This window comes from Sceloporus occidentalis, unplaced genomic scaffold (genome assembly GCF_023333645.1).
Source record: "Sceloporus occidentalis isolate IW3139 unplaced genomic scaffold, rSceOcc1.0.p SCAF_50, whole genome shotgun sequence".
Lineage (NCBI taxonomy): Eukaryota > Metazoa > Chordata > Lepidosauria > Squamata > Phrynosomatidae > Sceloporus > Sceloporus occidentalis.
Genome location: NW_028317030.1, coordinates 3,468,809 through 3,490,849, shown reverse-complemented (window position 1 = coordinate 3,490,849; position 22,041 = coordinate 3,468,809). Strand labels below are relative to the sequence as shown.

Sequence of the window (22,041 nt, the reverse complement as noted above, 5' to 3'; positions counted from 1 at the left end):
ATAAAATATCCATGAAAACGATGGTATTAATCGTTGTGATTGCTAAACTTAATGTCAGTGGGATTCAAAGTGTTTAAGTCACTGAGTAAAAGAACAGGTAGAATTCACCCCCAAATGATGATAATTCCATATCAATTAAAGGACCATCTTTGAGTCTGTCCCTAGGGTGAAAAGCGCTACATTAATGGAAGCAGTGTTGAATTTTTGATTATGTCACACGTCCAACAGTATGTGCAAAACATGTTACTTATTCAAGAAATGACTTAAATAAGCAGCATGAAAGTCCAACCTTTGCGAGCTTCTCTTGGAAGAAGGACTTAGCAGGCCCTGCATGATACACGGTTATACTCTATCCATATGATAGCTGAGTGATACTCTACTTTTTTCACCCAAATGCATAGAGGGATTCATCAGAGTCATCTCTATAGACTTGCTCTTCTTCGCCATCCCACAACTCCTTGCCTTGCAGGAGATACATGTGGTACATAGCCTTCGTCTAGCTCCAGTGTCCAGAAAGGACACTCCAAGTAAGACATTTAAGTCATGAAAACATACTAAGGAGTTACCCAGTCCAAGAATGTCATGGGGACTCGCAGCAACCTGTCCCTAATTCCAAATTCAGACAGCAAAGGGATTTCGGGTGAAATAATGAGGTTGTAGGGGAGAAGAAAAGGGGAACATAGTGGTATCTGGGGACCTTGTACAGGAGCCACGGCCAGACCAGATTAACATTAAAGACGGCCATGGAATTTAACAATTTACATTATTGTGAGGATGTTTCTAATAATATTCATCGATATTTTGTATCTGTTTTTCATGTAATTTTTACATTACACAGCTTTAAGCATATTATATTTCACACATACGTTAGCATGGAACTCTGTCTACAGATAGCCTTTTGATTTTTTGCATAAAACCAGAATTTAAAACAACATAACTAGTTTGTTGTTTACGCATATCTATCTAAATAGTTATAATCTCACAGGATCGCTATCATGATTAATGATTGGCATGTTACCAAAGGACAAGTCTCGTGGTATTACGATGCCCAAGTACCAGCTGTTCCTGGGACATCTTTTTATTTACTGTAAATCATAATAATCCATATATAAGACCTCATTTGCTCCCACCAAGCGACCTTACAATGTCTTGAAGAGTTCTGTGATATGACATCATGAGTGGACAGGTGAGGTAAGAAGATGGTCCTGCAATTGCCCTACTTCTAACCATGGCCCCACCATATCTCTAACCACTTCCCCAGCGAAGGTGTCCAACATAGTGACATATGATAGCACTATATAAATCAATAATTAATTCTGAAGAGACTCCTGCCACAGTATATATACAATAGACTTGTTTTTGTTGAGTCAAGTCAAGTGGTATTGGCCATTGGAGTTAGATTTGCTTATTTGATGTATGATCTAAATGTATGTCACTGTATAAAATCCCCAAACATGTGTAAAGGTGATTAATGTCATGGCACTGTTATTAGAAGTGAACATTATTACATCACCAAATTACATCACTGCCCAGTCTCACAACTCTAAATTAAGGTCTGCCTAACTCTAGTCCACCAGGCTTGCTATACAACATCTTATAATACACATAATATAATTAACAAAGAAATATATTCCACAAGAATATGAGGTTAAATAACATAACTGAGTTTTCCCCAAAAAGATGTGGAAGACCCAATGTATAGGTACATACTAAAGGTGCTGCGTGCTTCTAGCATGTATATGATGAAGTCATAGGCTTTAATTCCTCTGAAAAATCTGTTCCATTTACTCAGCAAAATGTAACACTTTTGTAACTAATTGCAACATTAGAAACACCACACAATAAAACAGAAAAGTTTACTTGATAATAATACAATTAAAATCAATATAAAAAACAAACAAACACATAATTGTTTTTCTGTTATAATTGAACAAAGGGCCACGTTTGACATTTTAGAGAGCTGACGTTCGAGCTACATGCCCGTCAGAGCACATCTGTTCCAGCTGTTAGCACATGTTATTCTCGAGAGGTAGACTCCGCTCGTTACACTTTCTGGATTGCTGATTGAAGCCGTAGGTTAAAAACGTACAAATTAATACTCCCTTCTTCCCGTGCGGCAGGTTTGCGTTGTGTTTCTAAGTTATGTAATGTATGAGAAATAAAAAAAAATGTCAAAAAAAACAACAAAGTTGTGCTAATGAGTAAACATTAACAGTCTGTATTATTTAATATAGCAAGTGCTTAAACGTCTGTTTCGGGAAAGAAACATCATAAAAAAATAATGCCTTCTAATACAGTCTATGGAGGCTGTGCTAAGTCGGCACAGCCTTCATGGAGCAGCGGCACCCAGGAGGGCCTGATCGCCCAAGAGGGCAACCTGCCCATCGGTTTGGCAGCAGCCCCCTGGACCTTCCATGGCACATGTTGTCTACCATGTGTGTTGTAGGCTGCTATAGAAATGGGCTTCTTAGCTGAATTTGGCCCTATCCGTCCCCATGTCTTTCATCAACACAGGTCAGAAACCCAGGCTTGCAAACCCCATAGCCCAGCTGTAAGAACAAGACACGGGTCTGGAATCTGGATTATCCACTTGGCAAGCTAACCATGCCCCGAGAACTGCACCCCATCTGTCATAAAGTTTCCCCAATATGTCCGCTTCGACTTTCTTATTGGTTGTGATCATAAGGAAGTCTTAGAAAAAGCATTAGTTATATAGTTATAAGTTGCAGTGAAGAACCTACCGGTAATATATATATCTATATATATATATATATATATATATATATATATATATATATAGATAGATATATATATAACTACCTGTTGTCCAGAGATCCTGGGACCTTTAAACAAGCTTATGATTCAAATCAGAAGAGATTTCAAGTATATCATAAACAATAAATCTAAATTATTTATTCCCACGTGTCAGCTAAACGACTCGCTATGCACAACATTCACTGTGAACGCGTAGAAAAGTCATATTTGATTCTTTTAATTGGAAAATATCCAAGGAATACCTAAAGGAAAAGCTTTGTATTATAGTATTATAAAAAGGATAATAAAAGTTGCTAGCACGCTACTGAGATTCTAATGAGATTTGCACTTATAGTTTCTTTTTAAAACAATAAAAAATGTGTCTAATTAGCTCCAAGACAATTATCTGACATTATTTGTTCTGCAGAAACAATAACGGAGTTCTGAGTAATTATTCGAAAACATGGATATTCCCTGGCGGGGTTATCTTGTTTGTCATTGCTAAGAGAAGTTATTATCCATATTCTTTTACTCCTTTTATACTCCTTTTACGTTGACTCTCAACTGCCTTGTATTTGTCCTTCGTGATTTAGAGGCAACATTTTGGGGGATTTTGAAAGTTTTGAAATAAAAACGTGTTTAAAAAACAAAAAATAAATAAATCACATATTTAGATACTTAACCACAGGACAGGACTGGCAATGTCTGGAGCTTTAAGGCCAGTTGGCGACCAGTGACGTAGGTCTGGCAAATGAATGGATATCCACAGCTTCAAGCTACACTTTTATGCAGCCAGTGGCCGGAATAACACGGCTGTACAGTGGAGCGGAAGGCCAGGTGAGTGTGGGGGGTGCTGTCAGAATTTGCCCGGTCTTTAGTGAATAGAACTTCTTAAAATCTTACAAATTATTAGATCAAGTTGTTGGTCGGAATGATGTCAGTCTGTGTGCCTTGTTCAGTTGGTTGAGAAAGGACATCGTAACTGTTGGACAGTTTGGAGTAACCCGAGGTTTCTGTGGCTACTGGGCTTGCAAAGATCACCCTACAGGTACAAAGAGTACCAGGATGGGGGAAAACCAGAAATGATCAGATTAAGGTCCAGACTGGTTCAGAAGACACAATGATCAGGAAACAGACAGGTGATTCTGGTATTCTGTGGCTATTTAGATAACTGGATGATGCTGCTTCAAGATCTGGGTACAAATTAACCAAAACAAGATACATGTCATCTGTTATATATTATCAGGTTACTGTTAACTGATGGTACTGAAATAGTAGCACAGTAGATAGAAATTATATTGGGGATTCCGTCACACTATATGGCCATATATTTCTTTGTCCACCACTTCATCAAAGTACCCCAAGTTTGGCAAGTCTGTCTAATTTTTCATGGCTATATTGCTTACCGAGGAGCTGAATCAATGGGACTGCGCTGCATTTTAACCCAAAAGAGACTCTCAAGCAATTTAAAGCCCTCTCTGGACACCATTAGTGAGGCTCCTGTGTGGCAGGAGGGGACTGCTTAACCCCAAGGCTTGGTCAAAACCTGTAAATATGTACAGCACGATAGTTATGTAGTCGATGGCATTGCCATGGTGGCCCAATTATCAAAGAAGTCTTTATGAGGCCAGTTGCCCCACAGATGTCCATCACTTCCGCCCTCTAGTGGCTGCTTGAGCAAACCTCTGCTGTCTCATTGGTGGCACCTAAATGTGCCATGCAGCCAATCTGAAGGCACGTATCCTAGGATTGCTTGGCCTAAATACGCTTCGCTCTCCATAGCACTGGCACGTATAGATATATAATTGTCACGTTCCAATAAACACCAGAATAACGCGAGTAACAACACTACAGATACATCTTTTTATGAAAAGATGTATCAAAGTTAAATTTAGGTTTTAATGTCAAACGTGGCATTATAGAGGCAGCTTTTGTCCCTACAAAGATAACAGCAGAAACCCCCTGACTATGATTGGCAGGGAAGATGTGCGAACGTAGCATAACGCTGAATTTATTAAACAAATAAATGCATACCCGGCGGAATACCAGATTATATTTTTTTACGGCTATTCCAACTGATGTTTTCAGCGATCCGGAAATAAAATTCTAGATAATTACCTATAAGATAAACAAATACTTAACTCGCACGCCTTTTTTTATTTCATGTTCACATGTAAAGAAAATAACAGGAGCCAATACCTTGTATAATGTTTACAGAACTAAACGGATTGAAGGTTAGACGGCTTGATTGGCGCTAGAACGTGCCTCCTCATGCTTAAACAGGAGGCTGTCACACCTAATGTAAAGCATGGCGTTGCCATTCATATGCTTGAATACCTTGTCCAGTTATCACCATGATTAGTTCTGAATTTGTCAAAACCTAGTTTGCATTTCTATGACATTATTTCTTGCCGAACATCTGAATTAGAACTTCTGAAAACCAGACAGGAGGCAGCCTCTAACTCATTTTCAACAATTCCATCGGAGAATTTCTGGATTTTATACACAATGTACGCTTTCTAACATGTAGGTTCAAACCAAAACGAACAGGCCAGTCGCTTAACGTGTTCTAGTAATAGTTACAGTCATTTTAAGAATTTTATTACAGAATTCAGAAATTTTACTTTAATTTGAGAATACACAATTATATACTCAATTTAATAGAATATACGTTCAATCCAAATGCTCCAGCCTCTCTTTTGCATTAGCCACTTTTTTTGCAGTCATTAGCTTCACTGGCAATGTGACTATTAGGTCACATAACTGCTTATGATGTCACAATGTCCGCAACGCTGCCGGAAAAGTTACACTCATCTTTGCACAAAAAAAGTTAATATTTTCAATCAGTGCATTCTGATTGATAGGAGGAAAAAGTTGGAAGGGGTGAGAAATATAAATAAGAAATATGCCCTTTAATTATATATGTTGATTAAAATACGTCTACTTTATTATTAAACTATGCACCAACAGTGCCCATAAATGCGTAATATTTTTAAACGTTTCACCGGTTTGTAGTCTGTTATAAATAAAGCAAAAAAAACATCATAAAGAGCTTGAGAATAATGAAAGTAACATGAAATGACAAGGTTTCGCAACAAAATAATTCAATGGCGCTATCTGGGCTACCTTACGCAGCTAAAGCCTACTTTTATTAAGTAGGACAAAGGTAGGCTGAGAGCTTCTGGCCTCTGGGGGATGACCAGGCGGTCTACAACACATTACCTTCATACAGTCGGTAAGTCACGTGCCAAAAAGCCTTAGTGTACACTTAAAATAACACTCTAAAAAGTATACATTATCCAATCTCCATGGAAACGGTAAAATAAATACTAGGCAAGGGCCATAGAATTATTTTTTATAAAACTTAACTTTTATTGATTCTATACTAGAATGCACTAGTACTTTGGTAGTGATTAAAACTTTGTGAACCTCATAGAGAAAGAAGAGGAAAGTGAATCTCAGCACTTAATTCATTTCTGTTGCGTCCTCTAAAAGAGAAATTCCTGACCAACCTAAGAAAAGAGCCACTGCATTCCAGTCAATATCTTAACAGATCTATCCACGGCATGGGTGAACATCCTACTGATACTAAGTCGGCATCGTCAGGGTTGGTGCCCGCTTTAAAACAGGAACAACTGAAAGCCCATGGGTTCAGAAAGACGTCAAATTGGGTGATTGATTAGTAGATGGCACCTGATGTTCATGTGACAAAGAGTTCAAAAATAGTTAAAAAGGTTCATGTCTAATGTAATAAGTCCATAGGAAGCGATCTAATATGTATCTAATAGTCATGTGAGAATTGGCTAATGCTGGGCGGGGCTTAAGGTAAGGTCCAATCACAGAGTGTGCATGCTGATCTCTGATTGGTCCCTGTGCCGTCCAGCATTACAATGCCCACGATGAGAAGTGCCCTGTGTTGCCCTCCAGGTCCCTCTGCTCCCTGCAACCCTTGAGCTTCCCTCTGCTCAGGACCTTTCTGACCTCCCCCGCTGGTCTAACCCACCCTTTATACGCCAGCAGGGCAAACTCTCAGATAGAATAGAGTTTCACTGCCCAGGCACCCCACCAAGCTAATGCTTTATGATGATGCTAATGAAGTCCATCATCCATAGGCTTTCATTAGTAAGAGTGTCTAGCTGGGTGACTAAGACTGAGCCAATCTGACTTATGGTGTTTGTCTAGTAGACTGGGTTAAGAGGAACAGAGAACACCTAGAAATGGCTAATATGCAGCTGCCTGAAAATATTACGGTATATTATACAACAAAAAAACTAAGAAAACAGCACAATACTTTGGAAAACATATTTTTAATCTGATACTAGTAACCGTATTACTCTTTAAGAAAAGTTTAAAAAAAAGCGAGTAAAAAGTAGACTTGACATTTATGTCTTCATGTCACTATTGCTGTCTTTTACAGAAAGAAAGGAAAAAATAATGACAAAAACCCTGAAACATTGGCATTTAAAAGCTGAATTCTGAGTGGCTTCTTGGTGCTTTTCTTCCAAAATATAACAAGAATCACATTCTCTCTAAATAACACTTTATCTCTGACATGTACACTGAATTGAATATAGTAAAACATTTTTGGACCCACAATCATAATATTTCAATTATCTAGCGGGGGTTAAAAAAAAGAGCCACCTCTTAAAAGATATAAAAATAAATAAATAAATAAATAAATAAATGAGAACAATATATTATTTTGAGGAATGTTACTACCTTTAATCAAAAGAAATATACAGAAGCCACAGAGCTGATGTTAAGAAAGATCAGAAGAATTAAATGATCTGGTATGGAGAGGAAGATAAGGGGACCTGCAGGCTGCTTTCCCGTATACAGCTATATGGCAGCAATAACGAGGATGAGAATGTAAAGTGAAGGCAAAAGAAATAAGAGTTCCTTTCCCAATAAGGTCAATTATGTCCTCGTCTGTGATATTGGGTAAAGATGAGTCTTCTGCCCTTTACTTATATTGCTCTCACACACTAAATAAATAAATAAGAATGGGTTGCCTTCAAATTCCAGGAAATCCATCTGCCTGCCAACATTGTTTCAGATCAACCAGGTAGTGACTTTTTTTTAAGTACATTACAGAGCTATATGGGGCTGAATGGTTCCGATCTGCCGTCAAGTTCTCTGATCAGCACGTATCAAGTGCTGCAGAATATAAGATGTATAACTAAGTAACTGAGTCCTTTCCGTGAGTTTATTCAAAATTCATGGTACAGGGAGATGTTACATGTACTCGTCAACAACATGGGTAAAAAAAAAATAAAATAAAAGAATGGCCAATATGGCAACACTAGGGTAGGTCTATTAACTGCAGTCTCATGACTACTGGAAGCAGCCAACACAATGAACTGTCGGAAAGATAGTTAGCAAGAAAGACTGTTAAGAACCAGAGGAACAAAGAGTGAGGTTGAGTGAAACTAGAAGAGAGAGTGCACGCACAGTAGATCCGATGGCGTCGCCTATCAGGATAGACAGCACTCTCTGGGGAACGAGACTGGACCTTCCATTCCATCTAATGGCAGGTCCTCAAACCCTTCCCATTTCCCGCGGTGAAGAGACATGGTTCCAATTGTAGGTCTTCTAAGCATCTAAAAAGCACTCATATTTGGCCTTTACTTCGCTTTCTGCCACGTTGTAACAATTTCAGAAACCTTGCGCACGGTTTCATTTTCTACACCAGGAAGCGCACTCCTTCCGTATCATAGCAACCATTAACGTTGACTGGGCATGCTCCATGATGTCACAGAGGCAGGCATGCACTATGATGTCACAGATGCAGGCAGCTCTAAACAGGAGCAGCACACAGCCACTCACCACTACTGCTAGCAACACTTTACCGAGCAGTACTAGAGAGAGGAGATACAATTAACTTGCAAGAGGAAAAACTATTTACTTGCGAGAGGAGATACGAGTCGGAGATTGTACAGAGCTAATTAGCCTGTTAGTGCCCCCTAGCGGGGGGCACTGAGTAGCGTCTCCCTGACTTTTATTCTACATTTACAGTAGTAGGGAAAGGTAAGTGCAGCCTAATTTGTACCTGGTAATGCCCTTTATACAGAGGGGATGGTCTGTGATGAGTGGATTTACGCCTCCTGTGGTGACACCTGATAAATAGGGATGTTCTTCCATTATTTAGCATCATGATCCCTGTTTTTATTAGAGGTCACCTATTTCTCATTTTCATTAACTGTTAAATGAAGCCTCCTCGTCCTGTGTGGGCACCTGTATGGTGTTAGATATAGAATCTATATTATTTAGGCCAATTTTCTCTCTTTTTGTCTCTTTCTAGGTCCACCATGTATTTCGCTATTTTCAAAATGTGTGCACTTTTGGTTTACACCATTGTCCTCCACCCATTCCTTCTCTCAAATGACACTGTGACTGATGAGGCCCTCATACAGATACTCAGAGAGCATGAGGAGAACCTCAAAATTCAGCAACAACTGGAGGAGAGAATGAACCGCATTGAGGCTGCGAACAACGAACTTAAATTCTGTGCAGCAACACTTCTGCTTTCATTGCTGTTACAAATCCTGATGATAGATAAAATCTTCAGCCATCCAAAAGACCAAGAGGATGTGATTCAGGCAAACAGAATTTTGGAAGAGCTTCTGAAAAATACCAACACAGCAGCATTTTATGTCCCTTTGACCGGCTACAACGCTGCCAGGACCAGGGATTTTGCAGAGAATTTTGCGGATGAACAGGATCAATATTTTGATGCTGAGGAACCTGAACCCCCTACTCAGTGACTTAACTTTGCACATTCCATTTGAGATCATCACGGAATGATGCGGACTGAACATAGTTCATAGTAGTTTGTTAAGATAGTTGGTTAAGATAGTTGGTTAAGATAGTTGGTTAAGATAGCATTAAAAGAGTCTTAAACTCATGTTCGCATTTTAGTGAATTCTTTATGATATATTTCTTTTATTAATGACAAAGAACCGCGGTGCACGTATTCGATACGTTTTTCTATCTGGTGTCCGGTTTTAAACCGGACTGCCTAGTATTTGGGCATGGTGTCCAAGGAAAATGGTGGCATAAACTGTGCTTACAGGTGCAGTGTTTTAAAGGGAACATTTAAACCGAATAACAGTATACTGGTGTTTTATTTAACCCCTTGACGACCACTGATAAGTAAAATAATATTTCATTTAAAAATATAAATGGCTTTTAATCATCCCAGTGACAATTATAATGAAACATCTTACCTAGCATTATCCTTATCAGATATTTAAAATAAAATTTTTATCAGAGTTGTTTGTATATAATTCCCAGCACCGCTTTCTGTTGTTCCCAAATAGTTTGCTGCTTATCGTGTGTATAATTGATTTTTCCTATAGACAGAACAAGCCCCCTGAAAGAATTTAAAGGGGCTGGGAAGGGGTGCAATTGGGGCAGGACCTTGGTCAGATTGGGCAGAACCAAAGCTCTTTCTGAGCCCACAAATAAAATAAATTAATAAGAGTAATCAGTTCTGATTTCAGAGCCTCCGTGGGAAATCCAGCGACTACACAATTATGTATAGAATTACTTTCTTAGCCATCACCCCTCTCTTCCTCTTCTGACCCACCACTGCCCCCGGTGGCTCCCATGAGAAAAACATCCATAGACCAGCAAACAAGGGATGACCTTGTATATATTCAACAAGAATATATTTAAATATTGGCACGCAACTTCGTAGTACTTTTCTTACATGAGCTATTTAGAGTCAATTGGCCATTACTAACAAAATGCATATTTACATGCCTACAGTTTCTCTGCATTTGTCAGCCAGGCTCGAATCCCAAATGAATATCGAGGTTAAGTTAATTGTGCGGCCAAGTAAGCAGCGCAGAACAAGGCTCAGAGGTCTCTTTACGAGAGGTCTTTAAGTGCCCTTTTATAGGCTGCCTGCGCCGCGCTTCATTTTCTGAAATGTAGAAGGTGAGTTAAACGGCCGGCTTTTCCACGGCATAGATCTACACAAATATTTCATGAAATTAAATGAATATTTTAGGACGAGAAGGAAGACGCATATATTTCCCCAACATTAAAATATGCAAAGCATCAAAAAGCTGTAAAATGGTATACTTGCATAAAATATGTAAGAGAAGACGGTTAAAACAGTTCTCGGTAATCAGTCAAAGCTTTTAGAATGAAAGCATATTGCAGTCAACTTGTTTTTCCGGAGATCCATCTGCAATATTAATCGCAAAATAACGTGCCACGTTCCATATAAAATAATTAAATAGAAATTTTTTTGTAAATGTGGCTACGAGGATAGCCCTAAATTCACTTATTACTTTCATTACCTAGTAATTTTAGGAGACCGACCGAATTAATTTCTGAAATATTGGTCACAATAGGGTCATGGCAATATATTCCGCCGTATTTCAGAACTTTTCTTGATAATCAACCGTGTAGATAATTACCCGACAGGGCTATATGATGAACGATCCACGCGCTAACCATTCTTTACATTGAAAGGGGAAGCCCCATGGAACAAACTCCAGCGCTGTATACAGTAATAACTCCAGCGCCGTATACACTAATAACCCCCAGTGCTTTATACACTAATAACTCCAGCGCTGTATAGACTAATAACTCCAGCGCCGTATACACTAATAACTCCAGCACCGTATACACTAATAACCCCCAGTGCTTTATACACTAATAACTCCAGCGCTGTATACACTAATAACTCCCAGTGCTGTATACAGTAATAACCCCCAGCGCTGTATACAGTAATAACCCCCCAGTGCTGTATACAGTAATAACCCCCCAGCGCTGTATACAGTAATATAACCCTCCAGCACTGTATACAGTAATAACCCCCCAGCACTGTATACAGTAATAACCCCCCAGCACTGTATACAGTAATAACCCCCCAGCGCTGTATACACTAATAACCCCCAGGGCTGTATACAGTAAGGACCCCCGGACTTTATTGCCCAGATATATGAACTGCAAATTGTACCATGTGCAACGTTAAGTTGATTGTGAAAAAAAAACCAGCATAATTTTAATGCTGAAAACACTAAAAAGGGATTTTGTGCAGCAGAGACGAATTAAAAACTCCATGAAAACATGGAAATCGCGATCTAAACTTGTTTAGGATTGACCCCTAGCGGCTCCTGTAGGCGGCTGCGCGTCCGGTTGCTAGGTTACCTTGCTACCGACAGGATTCGTTCCGGATTTCACACATGACGGTGAGTGCAAGCTTCTGATTAAATAACCCGGCCAGGGTTACTCGGTACTATTATACGGCTTCTCGTGTATCATTGTCAGCCAGACCGCTTGCTGCTTGTGTTTATATCCGTCACATCTCCTGCTCCCGACATTCACATGCAGGAAAGGAGGGCGAATGGTAAATAGCAGGAGTCTCTAGAGCAGCAGGATGTATGGATTACAACTCCCATTATGCTCAGATTGCGCTTTCCACGCTGAGCGTGATGGGAGTTGCAGTCTGCTGCTTCCGGAAAGCCTGGGGTTGTAGTTGACCCAGGGCATATGTGTGAGCTCGGGATAAAAGGGCTGCACAGGCTGGGGTGTAAGTAAACCTTCCAGTCAGTCTGGATAGGAGGGACAGTCTCTGTTTGGGAAGTCAACTTTTTCCTCCTCAGTTCTCCCTCTAAGCTCTGAGAGTCATAATAAGGTCTATACATTAATAGGTCACATTGTTATCATTTCTTGGTTTATATAGTGCCATCATATTCCGTAGCACAGTACAATGGGACCATAAATCCCCCGGTATTGTGGATTTCCTTCTGAAATAGGAATGCGGGTTATTGGCTTTCATGCTTCGGCCTCCTGATCTTTGTGGTTTATCGAGGCCTCAGATACACTGATATATCCTAAAGCGCTCACGTGAGGGCACCACAAAAACCCTACGAGAGGAGAGACCCCCGACAGCTTACTGAGAAGACCACTGTGTTTGTCAACATTGGCCGGATCTAGTGGGAAGCAGCGCTGCGGACCAGCGACTTCAGCACAATAAATTCAGATTTGTACAATAAAGCTGGGGGGTCTCTGTAATTATTACCCCCCAAAAAGGGAGTACCCCTACTTACGAGAAAACACATAAACTAGAGAGTAAGACTAAAAAAATAAAACTTGACTTTTATTAATAATTATGATAAAAAGCCTACTTCCCTAATTGTTATATAGCAGAGACCCCCAAACCTGTCTGTCCCTGTTCCTGTAAATACTTTTTTGGGAGATTTGTCTTCGAGGCTACCCATCAAAGGGAGTGCAATTTATTCCGAGGCTACCCATCAAAGGGAGTGCAATTTATTCCGAGGCTACCCATCAAAGGGAGTGCAATTTATTCCGAGGCTACCTATCAAAGGGAGCCCAGTTTACGCCGAGGCTACCCATCAAAATGTGTTTAATTTGGTTCATCACGATGTGTGATCAGATTAGTAGGAACTGCATTCAATGTTATTATTATTTTTTTTTAATTGTACCTTTTTGTCCTTTCAGTATAGACTTATATTATTCATTGAATTAGTCTGTGTTTTTTTTTGATAGTTTCCATGGAAACAGATCTGTTTGCATACTATTTCAATCAGTCAGAACAGATCAAATGAAACCAACTGCTTGCTTTCTAGCTTTTCTCTCTTTAAATTTGCCGATGTCTCAACACTGATGAAATTCTTCAGCTGTGTTGTATCGCTTAGCGTACAAATTGTGAAGAGTTTTGTCACTTTATGTTATACACAGTTCCATACCTGGGAACCTTCTAAATGAGCGGACCCTGAAACTCCTTGAAAAATTAACCCTTTAATAGTATATCATGAAGATTCCCAGTCGGGACTCGCCAAATGGCTCTAGTATGGTCCGTATGGAAACCTTGACTTGTCATAATCTAAAGATACACTTGATCAAGTCCCCTGCAATCAAGCAGGGATTTCAACCATAACGTACTGGAACCACAAGCACCAGTTGTGAATCTTCTATATATTCATCTCAGGTTAGAATAGGAAGGAGTCAGTTCCAGAAGGTGTGGGGCTGAGAATCTGTCCCATCACCCAGAAGCCCTGAGATTGGGGAATCCTATTTCTAAAACACGTACACCACATCGCATCGTAACGGCGTGGGCATTACTAATGGAAATGTAATCTATGTTGCAGATCGGCTTGAAGTCCCAAAGAGTAATGGATGTGACAATCAGACAGCACCTCTCCGCAGCAGAAGATCAACAAGGTATTGGCGTTAGCTCTCTTTCTTGTGGTCTTCTCAATGAACAATACAGTTTTCTAAACCACAGAGGATTAGTTGAAGACAATACTTGGCAGGCGACATATATCACCTATTAATTGGAATGTGTGTTTATTTCTTATATGAGCCAACCATGTAGTTTATGTGCTTTCCTCCCAAATTACAAACAGATGCATTAAGCTATTGTGACTGAAATATATGAATATAGAACTCTCATCATGTCAACAAAGTTGCCGCTGTCACTTCTCATTCCATAACGTGTGGCTGATTTGTAGTAGGGGTACGAACTAAGTGGCACTTCAGGTCCTGGTTGAGCAAGATGGGTAATGTAGTCCCTGACAGCTGATGTCAGCATACATGTACCTAAAAGATGCTGTGCATTACATTTTTGGTGGACATGCCAGGCATCTCTTTACTTACAGTATTAGCAGATGAAGGTACTTTTCATCTTTTGGCTGCTTTGTGGTTGCTCATCAGATTAGAAGTTTCTCAGGAAAGTTCCTCGCTGCCATCTGGTATCTCAAACGTTTTTTACTGTCTCTGATTTTCTCATGCGGTGTCCTGTGTTTGTCCAAACCTGGGACAGAGAAGGCAGGGCCGGTCTTAGTGCCAACCGCCTGGGGCACCTGGACCAGGGATGGTGGGTCTCTACAATATGTCCCCAACGTGTGAAAGTAGATCTGGAGCCTGCCAAGTGTGCCGAGATAGCAGCAACAATGCTTGTGGATGAAATGGCAGATCTATGCCTGCGTTGGCATTCTAAATGCCGGAGGTGTTGAAGACACAATCTGCCCGGGTTCTAGATGTTATACGATTGGCCCAGAGAGGACTATAAAGTCATCTCATACTGACCTGCCTCTGATAAATCTTAACATTAACCATCTAGAATTGAATTATTTTTGCTGTTATGACTTTGTATATGGAATTAATCCTATTTTATTTTTACGTTAGATGCTGACGCTTTGCTTAACGCCTATAAATTGATAAAAGCTGCTAATGCGGAGAGATTGCTGGGAGATGCTCCTGAAAACTTCAGTTCTGATCTGTATGTCTTATGTGCGGAACAAGCTTTCCAGGTGAGTTTCTTTCACAGAAATGCAAGGTCGAGCTAATGTTTATTAACTGTATAAGGCTAGGTTTCCACTTGGGTTTTTGTCCTGCGTTTTTTTTTCTTGCTGAAAAACGCCAAGAAAACTGCCACTGCATTTTTCTGCGTTTTGGCGTTTTTTTCTGGAGTTTTTTCTGGCGTTTTAGCCTTTCTGTGGAAATTGCTTTTTTTGACCTTAGGCAGTTTTTCCAGCCTTTACAAGTTAGAAGTTTCACCCAGCTAAAAGGGATTAGGATAAATGGCAAGCATCTGCCCCCTGATGTCATTTACTTGGTAGAGTTCTACTTAAACGCCCCGGCGGACCCTTTTGTCACTTTTCTGTGGTTTGTAAGGCATGCTTTATTCCGAATGTCTGCTCCTCTAGGAAGATTGGCCCCAAATGATGGTGCAAATTGTTTGCTGTTGCTTTTGGCACGCAGGATCCAGTTGATGCGTCGCGTATGTTTGTTTGTAATTGCATGTTTGTTCCAAATGGTGTAGAATTCAATATGAACTTTGTTTTGTGTGAAACTGTTTGTTTCCCGCCTATTTCTCGTAGGACACACAGATACTGGGTCCATCCTCTGCACTGTAACTGTGGAAAAAACGCCATAAAAAACGCCAAGGCAATAAACCCACATGGCTTTTTCATGGCGTTTTTTCTCTCCCATAGACTTCTATTGGAGAAAAACGCCAAGATTTCCTTGCAAAAAACGCCAGAGTGTCAACATGCTGCGATTCTGAAAAACTGCCACAGAGCCCAAAAAAGCAGAAAAACGCCAAAGAGGACTGAAAAAACGCCAAACAAAAAAACGCCAAGTGGATATGGCATTGTGCGATTTCCTATTGAAGAACAGCTAACATCTGGCTGCTGCGTTTTTTCACAAAAAAAACGCCAGGTGGCGCTATTGGCGTTTTTATGGGCGTTTTTAGCTAAAAAAAACCAAGTGGAAACCTAGCCTGAAAAAGCCATGTGGGTTTATTGCCTTGGCGTTTTTTATGGCGTTTTTTCCACAGTTACAATGCAGAGGATGGACCCAGTATCTGTGTGTCCTACGAGAAATAGGCTGGAAACAAACAGTTTCACACAAAACAAAGTTCATATTGAATTCTACACCATTTGGAACAAACATGCCATTACAAACAAACATACGCGACACATCAACTGGATTCTGCGTGCCAAAAGCAACAGCAAACAATTTGCACCATCATTTGGGGCCAATCTTCCCAGAGGAGCAGACATTCGGAATAAAGCATGCCTTACAAACCACAGAAAAGAGACAAAAGGGTCCGCCGGGGCGTTTAAGTAGAACTCTACCAAGTAAATGACATCAGGGGGCAGATACTTGCCATTTATCCTAATCCCTTTTAGCTGGGTGAAACTTCTAACTTGTAAAGGCTGGAAAAACTGCCTAAGGTCAAAAAAAGCAATTTCCACAGAAAGGCTAAAACGCCAGAAAAAACTCCAGAAAAAAACGCCAAAACGCAGAAAAATGCAGTGGCAGTTTTCTTGGCGTTTTTCATCAAGAAAAAAAACGCAGGACAAAAACCCAAGTGGAAACCTAGCCTAAGAGCTTTGAGCTGAGAGGTTCAAGGGCAAACTGGACAGAGAATAATAGGGAGTTAGTGCAGTATTTGTTAGAGGTTTCACACTTGTGTTTGATATGTCTACTTTAAAAAATCCAACATGAGTTACAGAGCAAAGCATGAAGATTTATTAATTGATATGAACAATTTACTATTTATAGTAAATCATTGAACAGGAATGTGACGTCGTGAGGATCTTTGCTAATGTTAGAATTGCCCCATGTAAGTTTTGCCCCGTACTATTAATTTTCTTTCTGCTGCAGATTGGAAATCCTGAAACGAGCAAGGATTGCTTACAGATGTATTTCAAGAGCGAGCCTCCAGCAAACCAGTTTTTCGGACGGGCCTATTTGTGTTTGGCCCAATTACATGCCCCCCAGCCTGCTAATAACGCGGTACGGATCATTTTTTACATTATGTGCTAGAACACGTTATTGAAAGTGAAGAGAAAACTGTGTGACAATCTCACATTTTCACACTTTAAACACGTATAACTTGCTAAAGCTTTTGACAGCTGGGAGTCAATTTTGGCCCTAAAGGGAATATTAAATGATAAAAAAGCATTCAGTGTTTTAAGGGGGCAGTCAAGCTCCAGTTGTTTTTTTATGGGTCTGTTTCACTGTAAAATCATATAACAAATATACATACAATCTGAGCAGAATCTCACGGAAAAAAACGCTGCTCGGTTGCTTATCTGGTTGCTTAACACATGGAAGGGTATTTGGTTAAAACAAAAATAAGTCAATTAACGTGAGAGCTCGATACTAAAAAAGGGGGATTTAACATGTGTGATCGCAATACAAAAAAGGGGGGTTTAACGTGTTAGAGTGATGTACTAAAAAGGGGGGATTTAGCATGTTAGAGCAATGTACTAAAAAGGAGGGATTTAACATGTGAGAGTGTGGTACTAACAAGAGGGATTTAACATGCGAGAGCGCGGTACTAAAAAGAGGGATTTAACATGCGAGAGCGCGGTACTAAAAAGGGGGATTTAACATGCGAGAGCGCAGTACTAAAAAGGGGGATTTAACATGCGAGAGCACGGTACTAAAAAGGGGGATTTAACATGCGAGAGCGCGGTACTAAAAAGGGGGATTTAACATGCGAGAGCGCGGTACTAAAAAGGGGGATTTAACATGCGGGAGCACGGTACTAAAAAGGGGGATTTAACATGTGGGAGCACGGTACTAAAAAGGGGGATTTAACATGTGGGAGCACGGTACTAAAAAGGGGGATTTAACATGCAGGAGTGCATTGGTATAAAGGAGGAGTCCCATTAAAAAAGTAATCTGCAAACTCCGAGCGTAGTGAATGCACATGTGAAGAACAATATACATCACCATTCAAAAGTTTGGGGTCACTTAGAAATGTCCTTGTGTTTGAAGGAAAAGCAAATGATGTCTATTAAAATAACATGAAATGGATCAGAAATCCCGTTAAGTGCAGCAGCAATATTTGTATTATTTTTTTGTAGTAACTAAAATTATATAATTATATGTGGAATAATTGCCAGTTATATTTTGTGATATATTTCCTATTAGCTTTAAACTCACTATAATAAGTCTGCTTTTTTCTCTCTTGCAGGAAGAACTAGAGACGTCAGTAGCTTACTATCTCAAGGCAATTGCTTTTGCAAAACAACAGCAGAGGTTTGATCCGTACATTTCTGTATACTCAATAAATGTTGATAGATAATTCAATCACGAGTAATTGATTTGAAATCCACACGTAGATTGCAGTTTATGTAATAGATTTACTGCCAGCGTTGAATCGGGTACAAAGTCTTCTTGGATATTTCAAGATGTAGGTATAAATCAGAAAATAAATGCAGTATCTTGGTCTGTTCTACAGTGTACAACTATTAAATGGGGCTTTGCAGTTAGTAGGCAAGTATGGTCACTTGAGGTAACCCTTAACTCCGCTCACCAATAAACCTCATGAGGCTTGCAAATGGACCATACCACTTACTCGTGTGGAGTCTGTAATCCAACCTGGAACTGAATGATCCAGGTTGGATCCTAGACGTTCCAGTTTATGAAACTTTTAAAAGTTTATATGGGCATACTTTGAGACTTTATAAATGGGCTGACCCTGAGGCTCTTCAAATATTAACTCTCTAATAGCCCATCAAAGGATATATTGTAGTTCATTGGCAACCAAATTGGTTTTATGACGCTGTTTGTGAAAGCTATTACTTACCAGGGGTAAGGATAATCTGTGATAAAACACTTTTATTCAGCCAGAGCTTTTACCTGTGAGAAAGGCATCAACTGGAATGCTTAAAGTGACAGTGTATCTCCGAGGATATCCTATTGGTTTAGCCCGAGACACTCAGATTTGGGGCAAAAACTGAAAATTTGGGTAAAAACACTTATAATCAGGACAAACCCTGATTGTTCCCAGACAATAATATGGGTTTTCCAGTGTGTACTCTCAAGGTGTGTTGCCCTCAGATTGACATCTTACCGTCGCCTTTTAGGTATATATATCATACAATTCATACAATCCAATTCTCTTATTTTTCAGATATTATTTCTTGGTTTACAACGCATCAGTCTTGTATTGGCAAATGTTGCGTCCTTTTCTAAAGCCAGGGTGTCGCCAGGTCCTCGTTCCCAGCCTTAGCAGTGTCGTTAGCGCATTGGAAGAAATTAATGAAAATGATGTCACCTGGAGAGCAGAACTGATGATGTAAGTGTGATGTTACAGAATTTACAATGGAAAAAAAGAGACAAGTACTCGTTTACGTTATATATACTCTTTATGTCTGGAATAATCCTAAAGGTGATAGCATTCTTTTAAAATTCAAAACACTTTTAAATTATTTGTATTATTAAAGTAGTATATTGCCTTCAGGGCCGAGAAGACATTCTGCTGCTTGGGTCCGAGAATGCAGTCCCCGACAACCAAGCCCACCAAAACCACACATAAACTCAGACAGACATGCACATATAAACCCAGACAGACACACATACACTAACCCAGGCACACATGCTATCATAGGTAATAATATATTAGTGTGAGCGCTATAAAAAGTAATAAAAAAACATAAGAATTAAAAATAAATGTAATGCATATTTAATACATATATAAAAAACCTCATCAAATAAATGCATTGGGAAAAAAATAAACGATCAGTATTTATTATTATGAGTATTATTGATTATTATCAAGTATTGATAAATGTGGGTATTATTGTCCAGTGACAATAAAGGCGAACGTAGTAAAGCACATCAACCTGCATATGCTTCACTAAAAAGACAGCTGCAAGATTTAATCCTAGGATTGTTCAGAGACGCTGTGACATTAATAAAAGTAATATAATGCAATGAGTGAAACAGTAAACAGAAATTAAGTGCAAAAAAAGCAAAATACTCCAGTGATGATCGCACCACTTTTACCACCAAAATTGCTCTTGAATACATATTCAGCAGTTCATTGTCTGGTAGATGGTTTGATGCAGAAAGCCTTGGGGCCATAGTTTACCATCATGACATTGACATCACCATTTGCTGTGAGATAGTTAATAAAATGACATGTCAAATTGTAACACACGATGTGTTTCTTTTTCAGGGAACTAATTGAGTGCTTGGTGGACGCCCAAAAAAACAAAGAAGCTGCTGATTTTGCATCAGGGATTGCTGAATTCATCAGAACTAAAGTGCCTTCGAAATACCCCCTTCTGTTCTCTAAAATGGTAATTACAGCGATTTTATTAATTAATGGGAATAATATAATGTAATCTGACCATAATACAATATACTTTTCCCAGCATGGGCCCATCAACACTTTTCTTTAATATATAAATATATATATATATATATAAGCGCTGCATAAATTGTTGGTGCTATATAAATAAAAGATAATATATATATATATATATATATATATATAGCGCCAACAATTTATGCAGCGCTTTTTACAGTACATATATTCAAGGGCTATGACAAGACTAGAACTGACAGACTAATACAAACCGAGACATATATTATACAATAATATTGTATAATAATAATAATAATACAATATTATATTACCTATAACTATTCGGAGACTCCTGGTGAAACCCAGCAAACCAACATATTGCCATTTATTACACTAGGATGTTTAGAGCGCTTTCTGTTTTTGTGACAGGTCTAATTTAACAAGACGTTTAACATGAGGCATGCTAATTACTGTCTATTCACTCCATTCCTTAATATGTAAAATGTTGTAAGACCGTCTCATAAACCGTATCCTGAAAATGGTAATAGTGTTTACTTTCACAACGTGGAGATTTGCGTTTGTGTATTCGTGTAGATATATGCATGCAGTCTTAAGTAATTCATAATTCGCTTACTTTAAGGTACATCATAAATTAATTGATCCCGCAAAAGCAGCAAAAGAAGCAAAGGCCTCTGTGACTCTGTCATTCATCTACAAAAAGCAGAAGCTAAAATCGTAAGTACGACTGCCTATCAGCAAATGCCTGCCCATAGATGTTTTGGTCAGGAGTCAGGAAACATACCTGACAAGCGTCCTTTTTTAGGAGGGACAGTCCCTCTGTCCTCCCTGATGACCCTCTTTTCCAAGACCACAGAATGTTTGCAGGGTACAAGTGTATTACAGTCCTCTACAGCCCCAAAATGAGTTTATACGTTAACTTGTATAAGGAAAAATAAATTCTTTTAAATGTCTCGCTAATAGTTCATAAAACATCTTGGTAAACACTTCTTCCCCATAGCCATGCCAGTAGCCGCACTCTCGAAAAACAAACAAGGCAAACACTTAGGTTGGATTAAGCTACAGTAATAATTTGGAACATTGTGCTTTCGGTTTTTTAGTTGATCTGCTATAAAAGTGTTACCACTGGCTTAATTTTCAGCTACCTTTTTCCAGGTTTATTCACATCATTGGTCAAAGTATAATTTTCAGGACTAGCATTATTCTCTTTTTTAATCACCTTTACAGTATTGCGCGTTTTGTTGGATGCTGGAACGATATCTATTAAAGAAACATTATTATTATTATTGTTTATTATTGTTGTTGTTGTTATTATTATTATTATCTTCTTTTTTGTAAAAAAGACAAATAGATAAATTAACAACAAAGGACATTTTTACAACCCTGAATGAAACATATAAACTTCTGTCAACTGTCCAAGAAGAAGCCACGGTTTCACTTCCAGAAAAGTAAGTTCCTAACAACTTTCTGTGACTTTTTGTAAAATGTTGGATTTAACATGTATTTTTTAAAGTAGCACATTTGGTTTTTTAAACCGTGCTTTTTGTCTTTGCCTTTTGGCTGAAAATCTTCAATTAAAAATGAAGTCATCTTCTAATCAAAACCTGTCCCATTTTCAATGGACGCATAATCCTTTCCAGCACATACCCATACATACATACACAGACATCCAA

General features: G+C 39.1%; 1 protein-coding gene across 1 annotated transcript in view; it reads left to right on the top strand.

Annotated features, from left to right (window-relative positions):
* The first annotated feature begins 13,907 nt into the window (after nt 1-13,907).
* Nucleotides 13,908-22,041, top strand: part of LOC149288663 (cilia- and flagella-associated protein 46-like) — a 54,440-nt gene continuing 46,306 nt past the window's right edge. The window contains exons 1-7 of the mRNA XM_089491377.1: nt 13,908-13,956; nt 14,923-15,047; nt 16,909-17,040; nt 18,230-18,294; nt 19,172-19,336; nt 20,219-20,342; nt 20,991-21,085. Of these exons, the coding sequence (XP_089347503.1) occupies nt 13,908-13,956; nt 14,923-15,047; nt 16,909-17,040; nt 18,230-18,294; nt 19,172-19,336; nt 20,219-20,342; nt 20,991-21,085 (755 nt within the window). The remainder of the gene's footprint in view (nt 13,957-14,922; nt 15,048-16,908; nt 17,041-18,229; nt 18,295-19,171; nt 19,337-20,218; nt 20,343-20,990; nt 21,086-22,041) is intronic.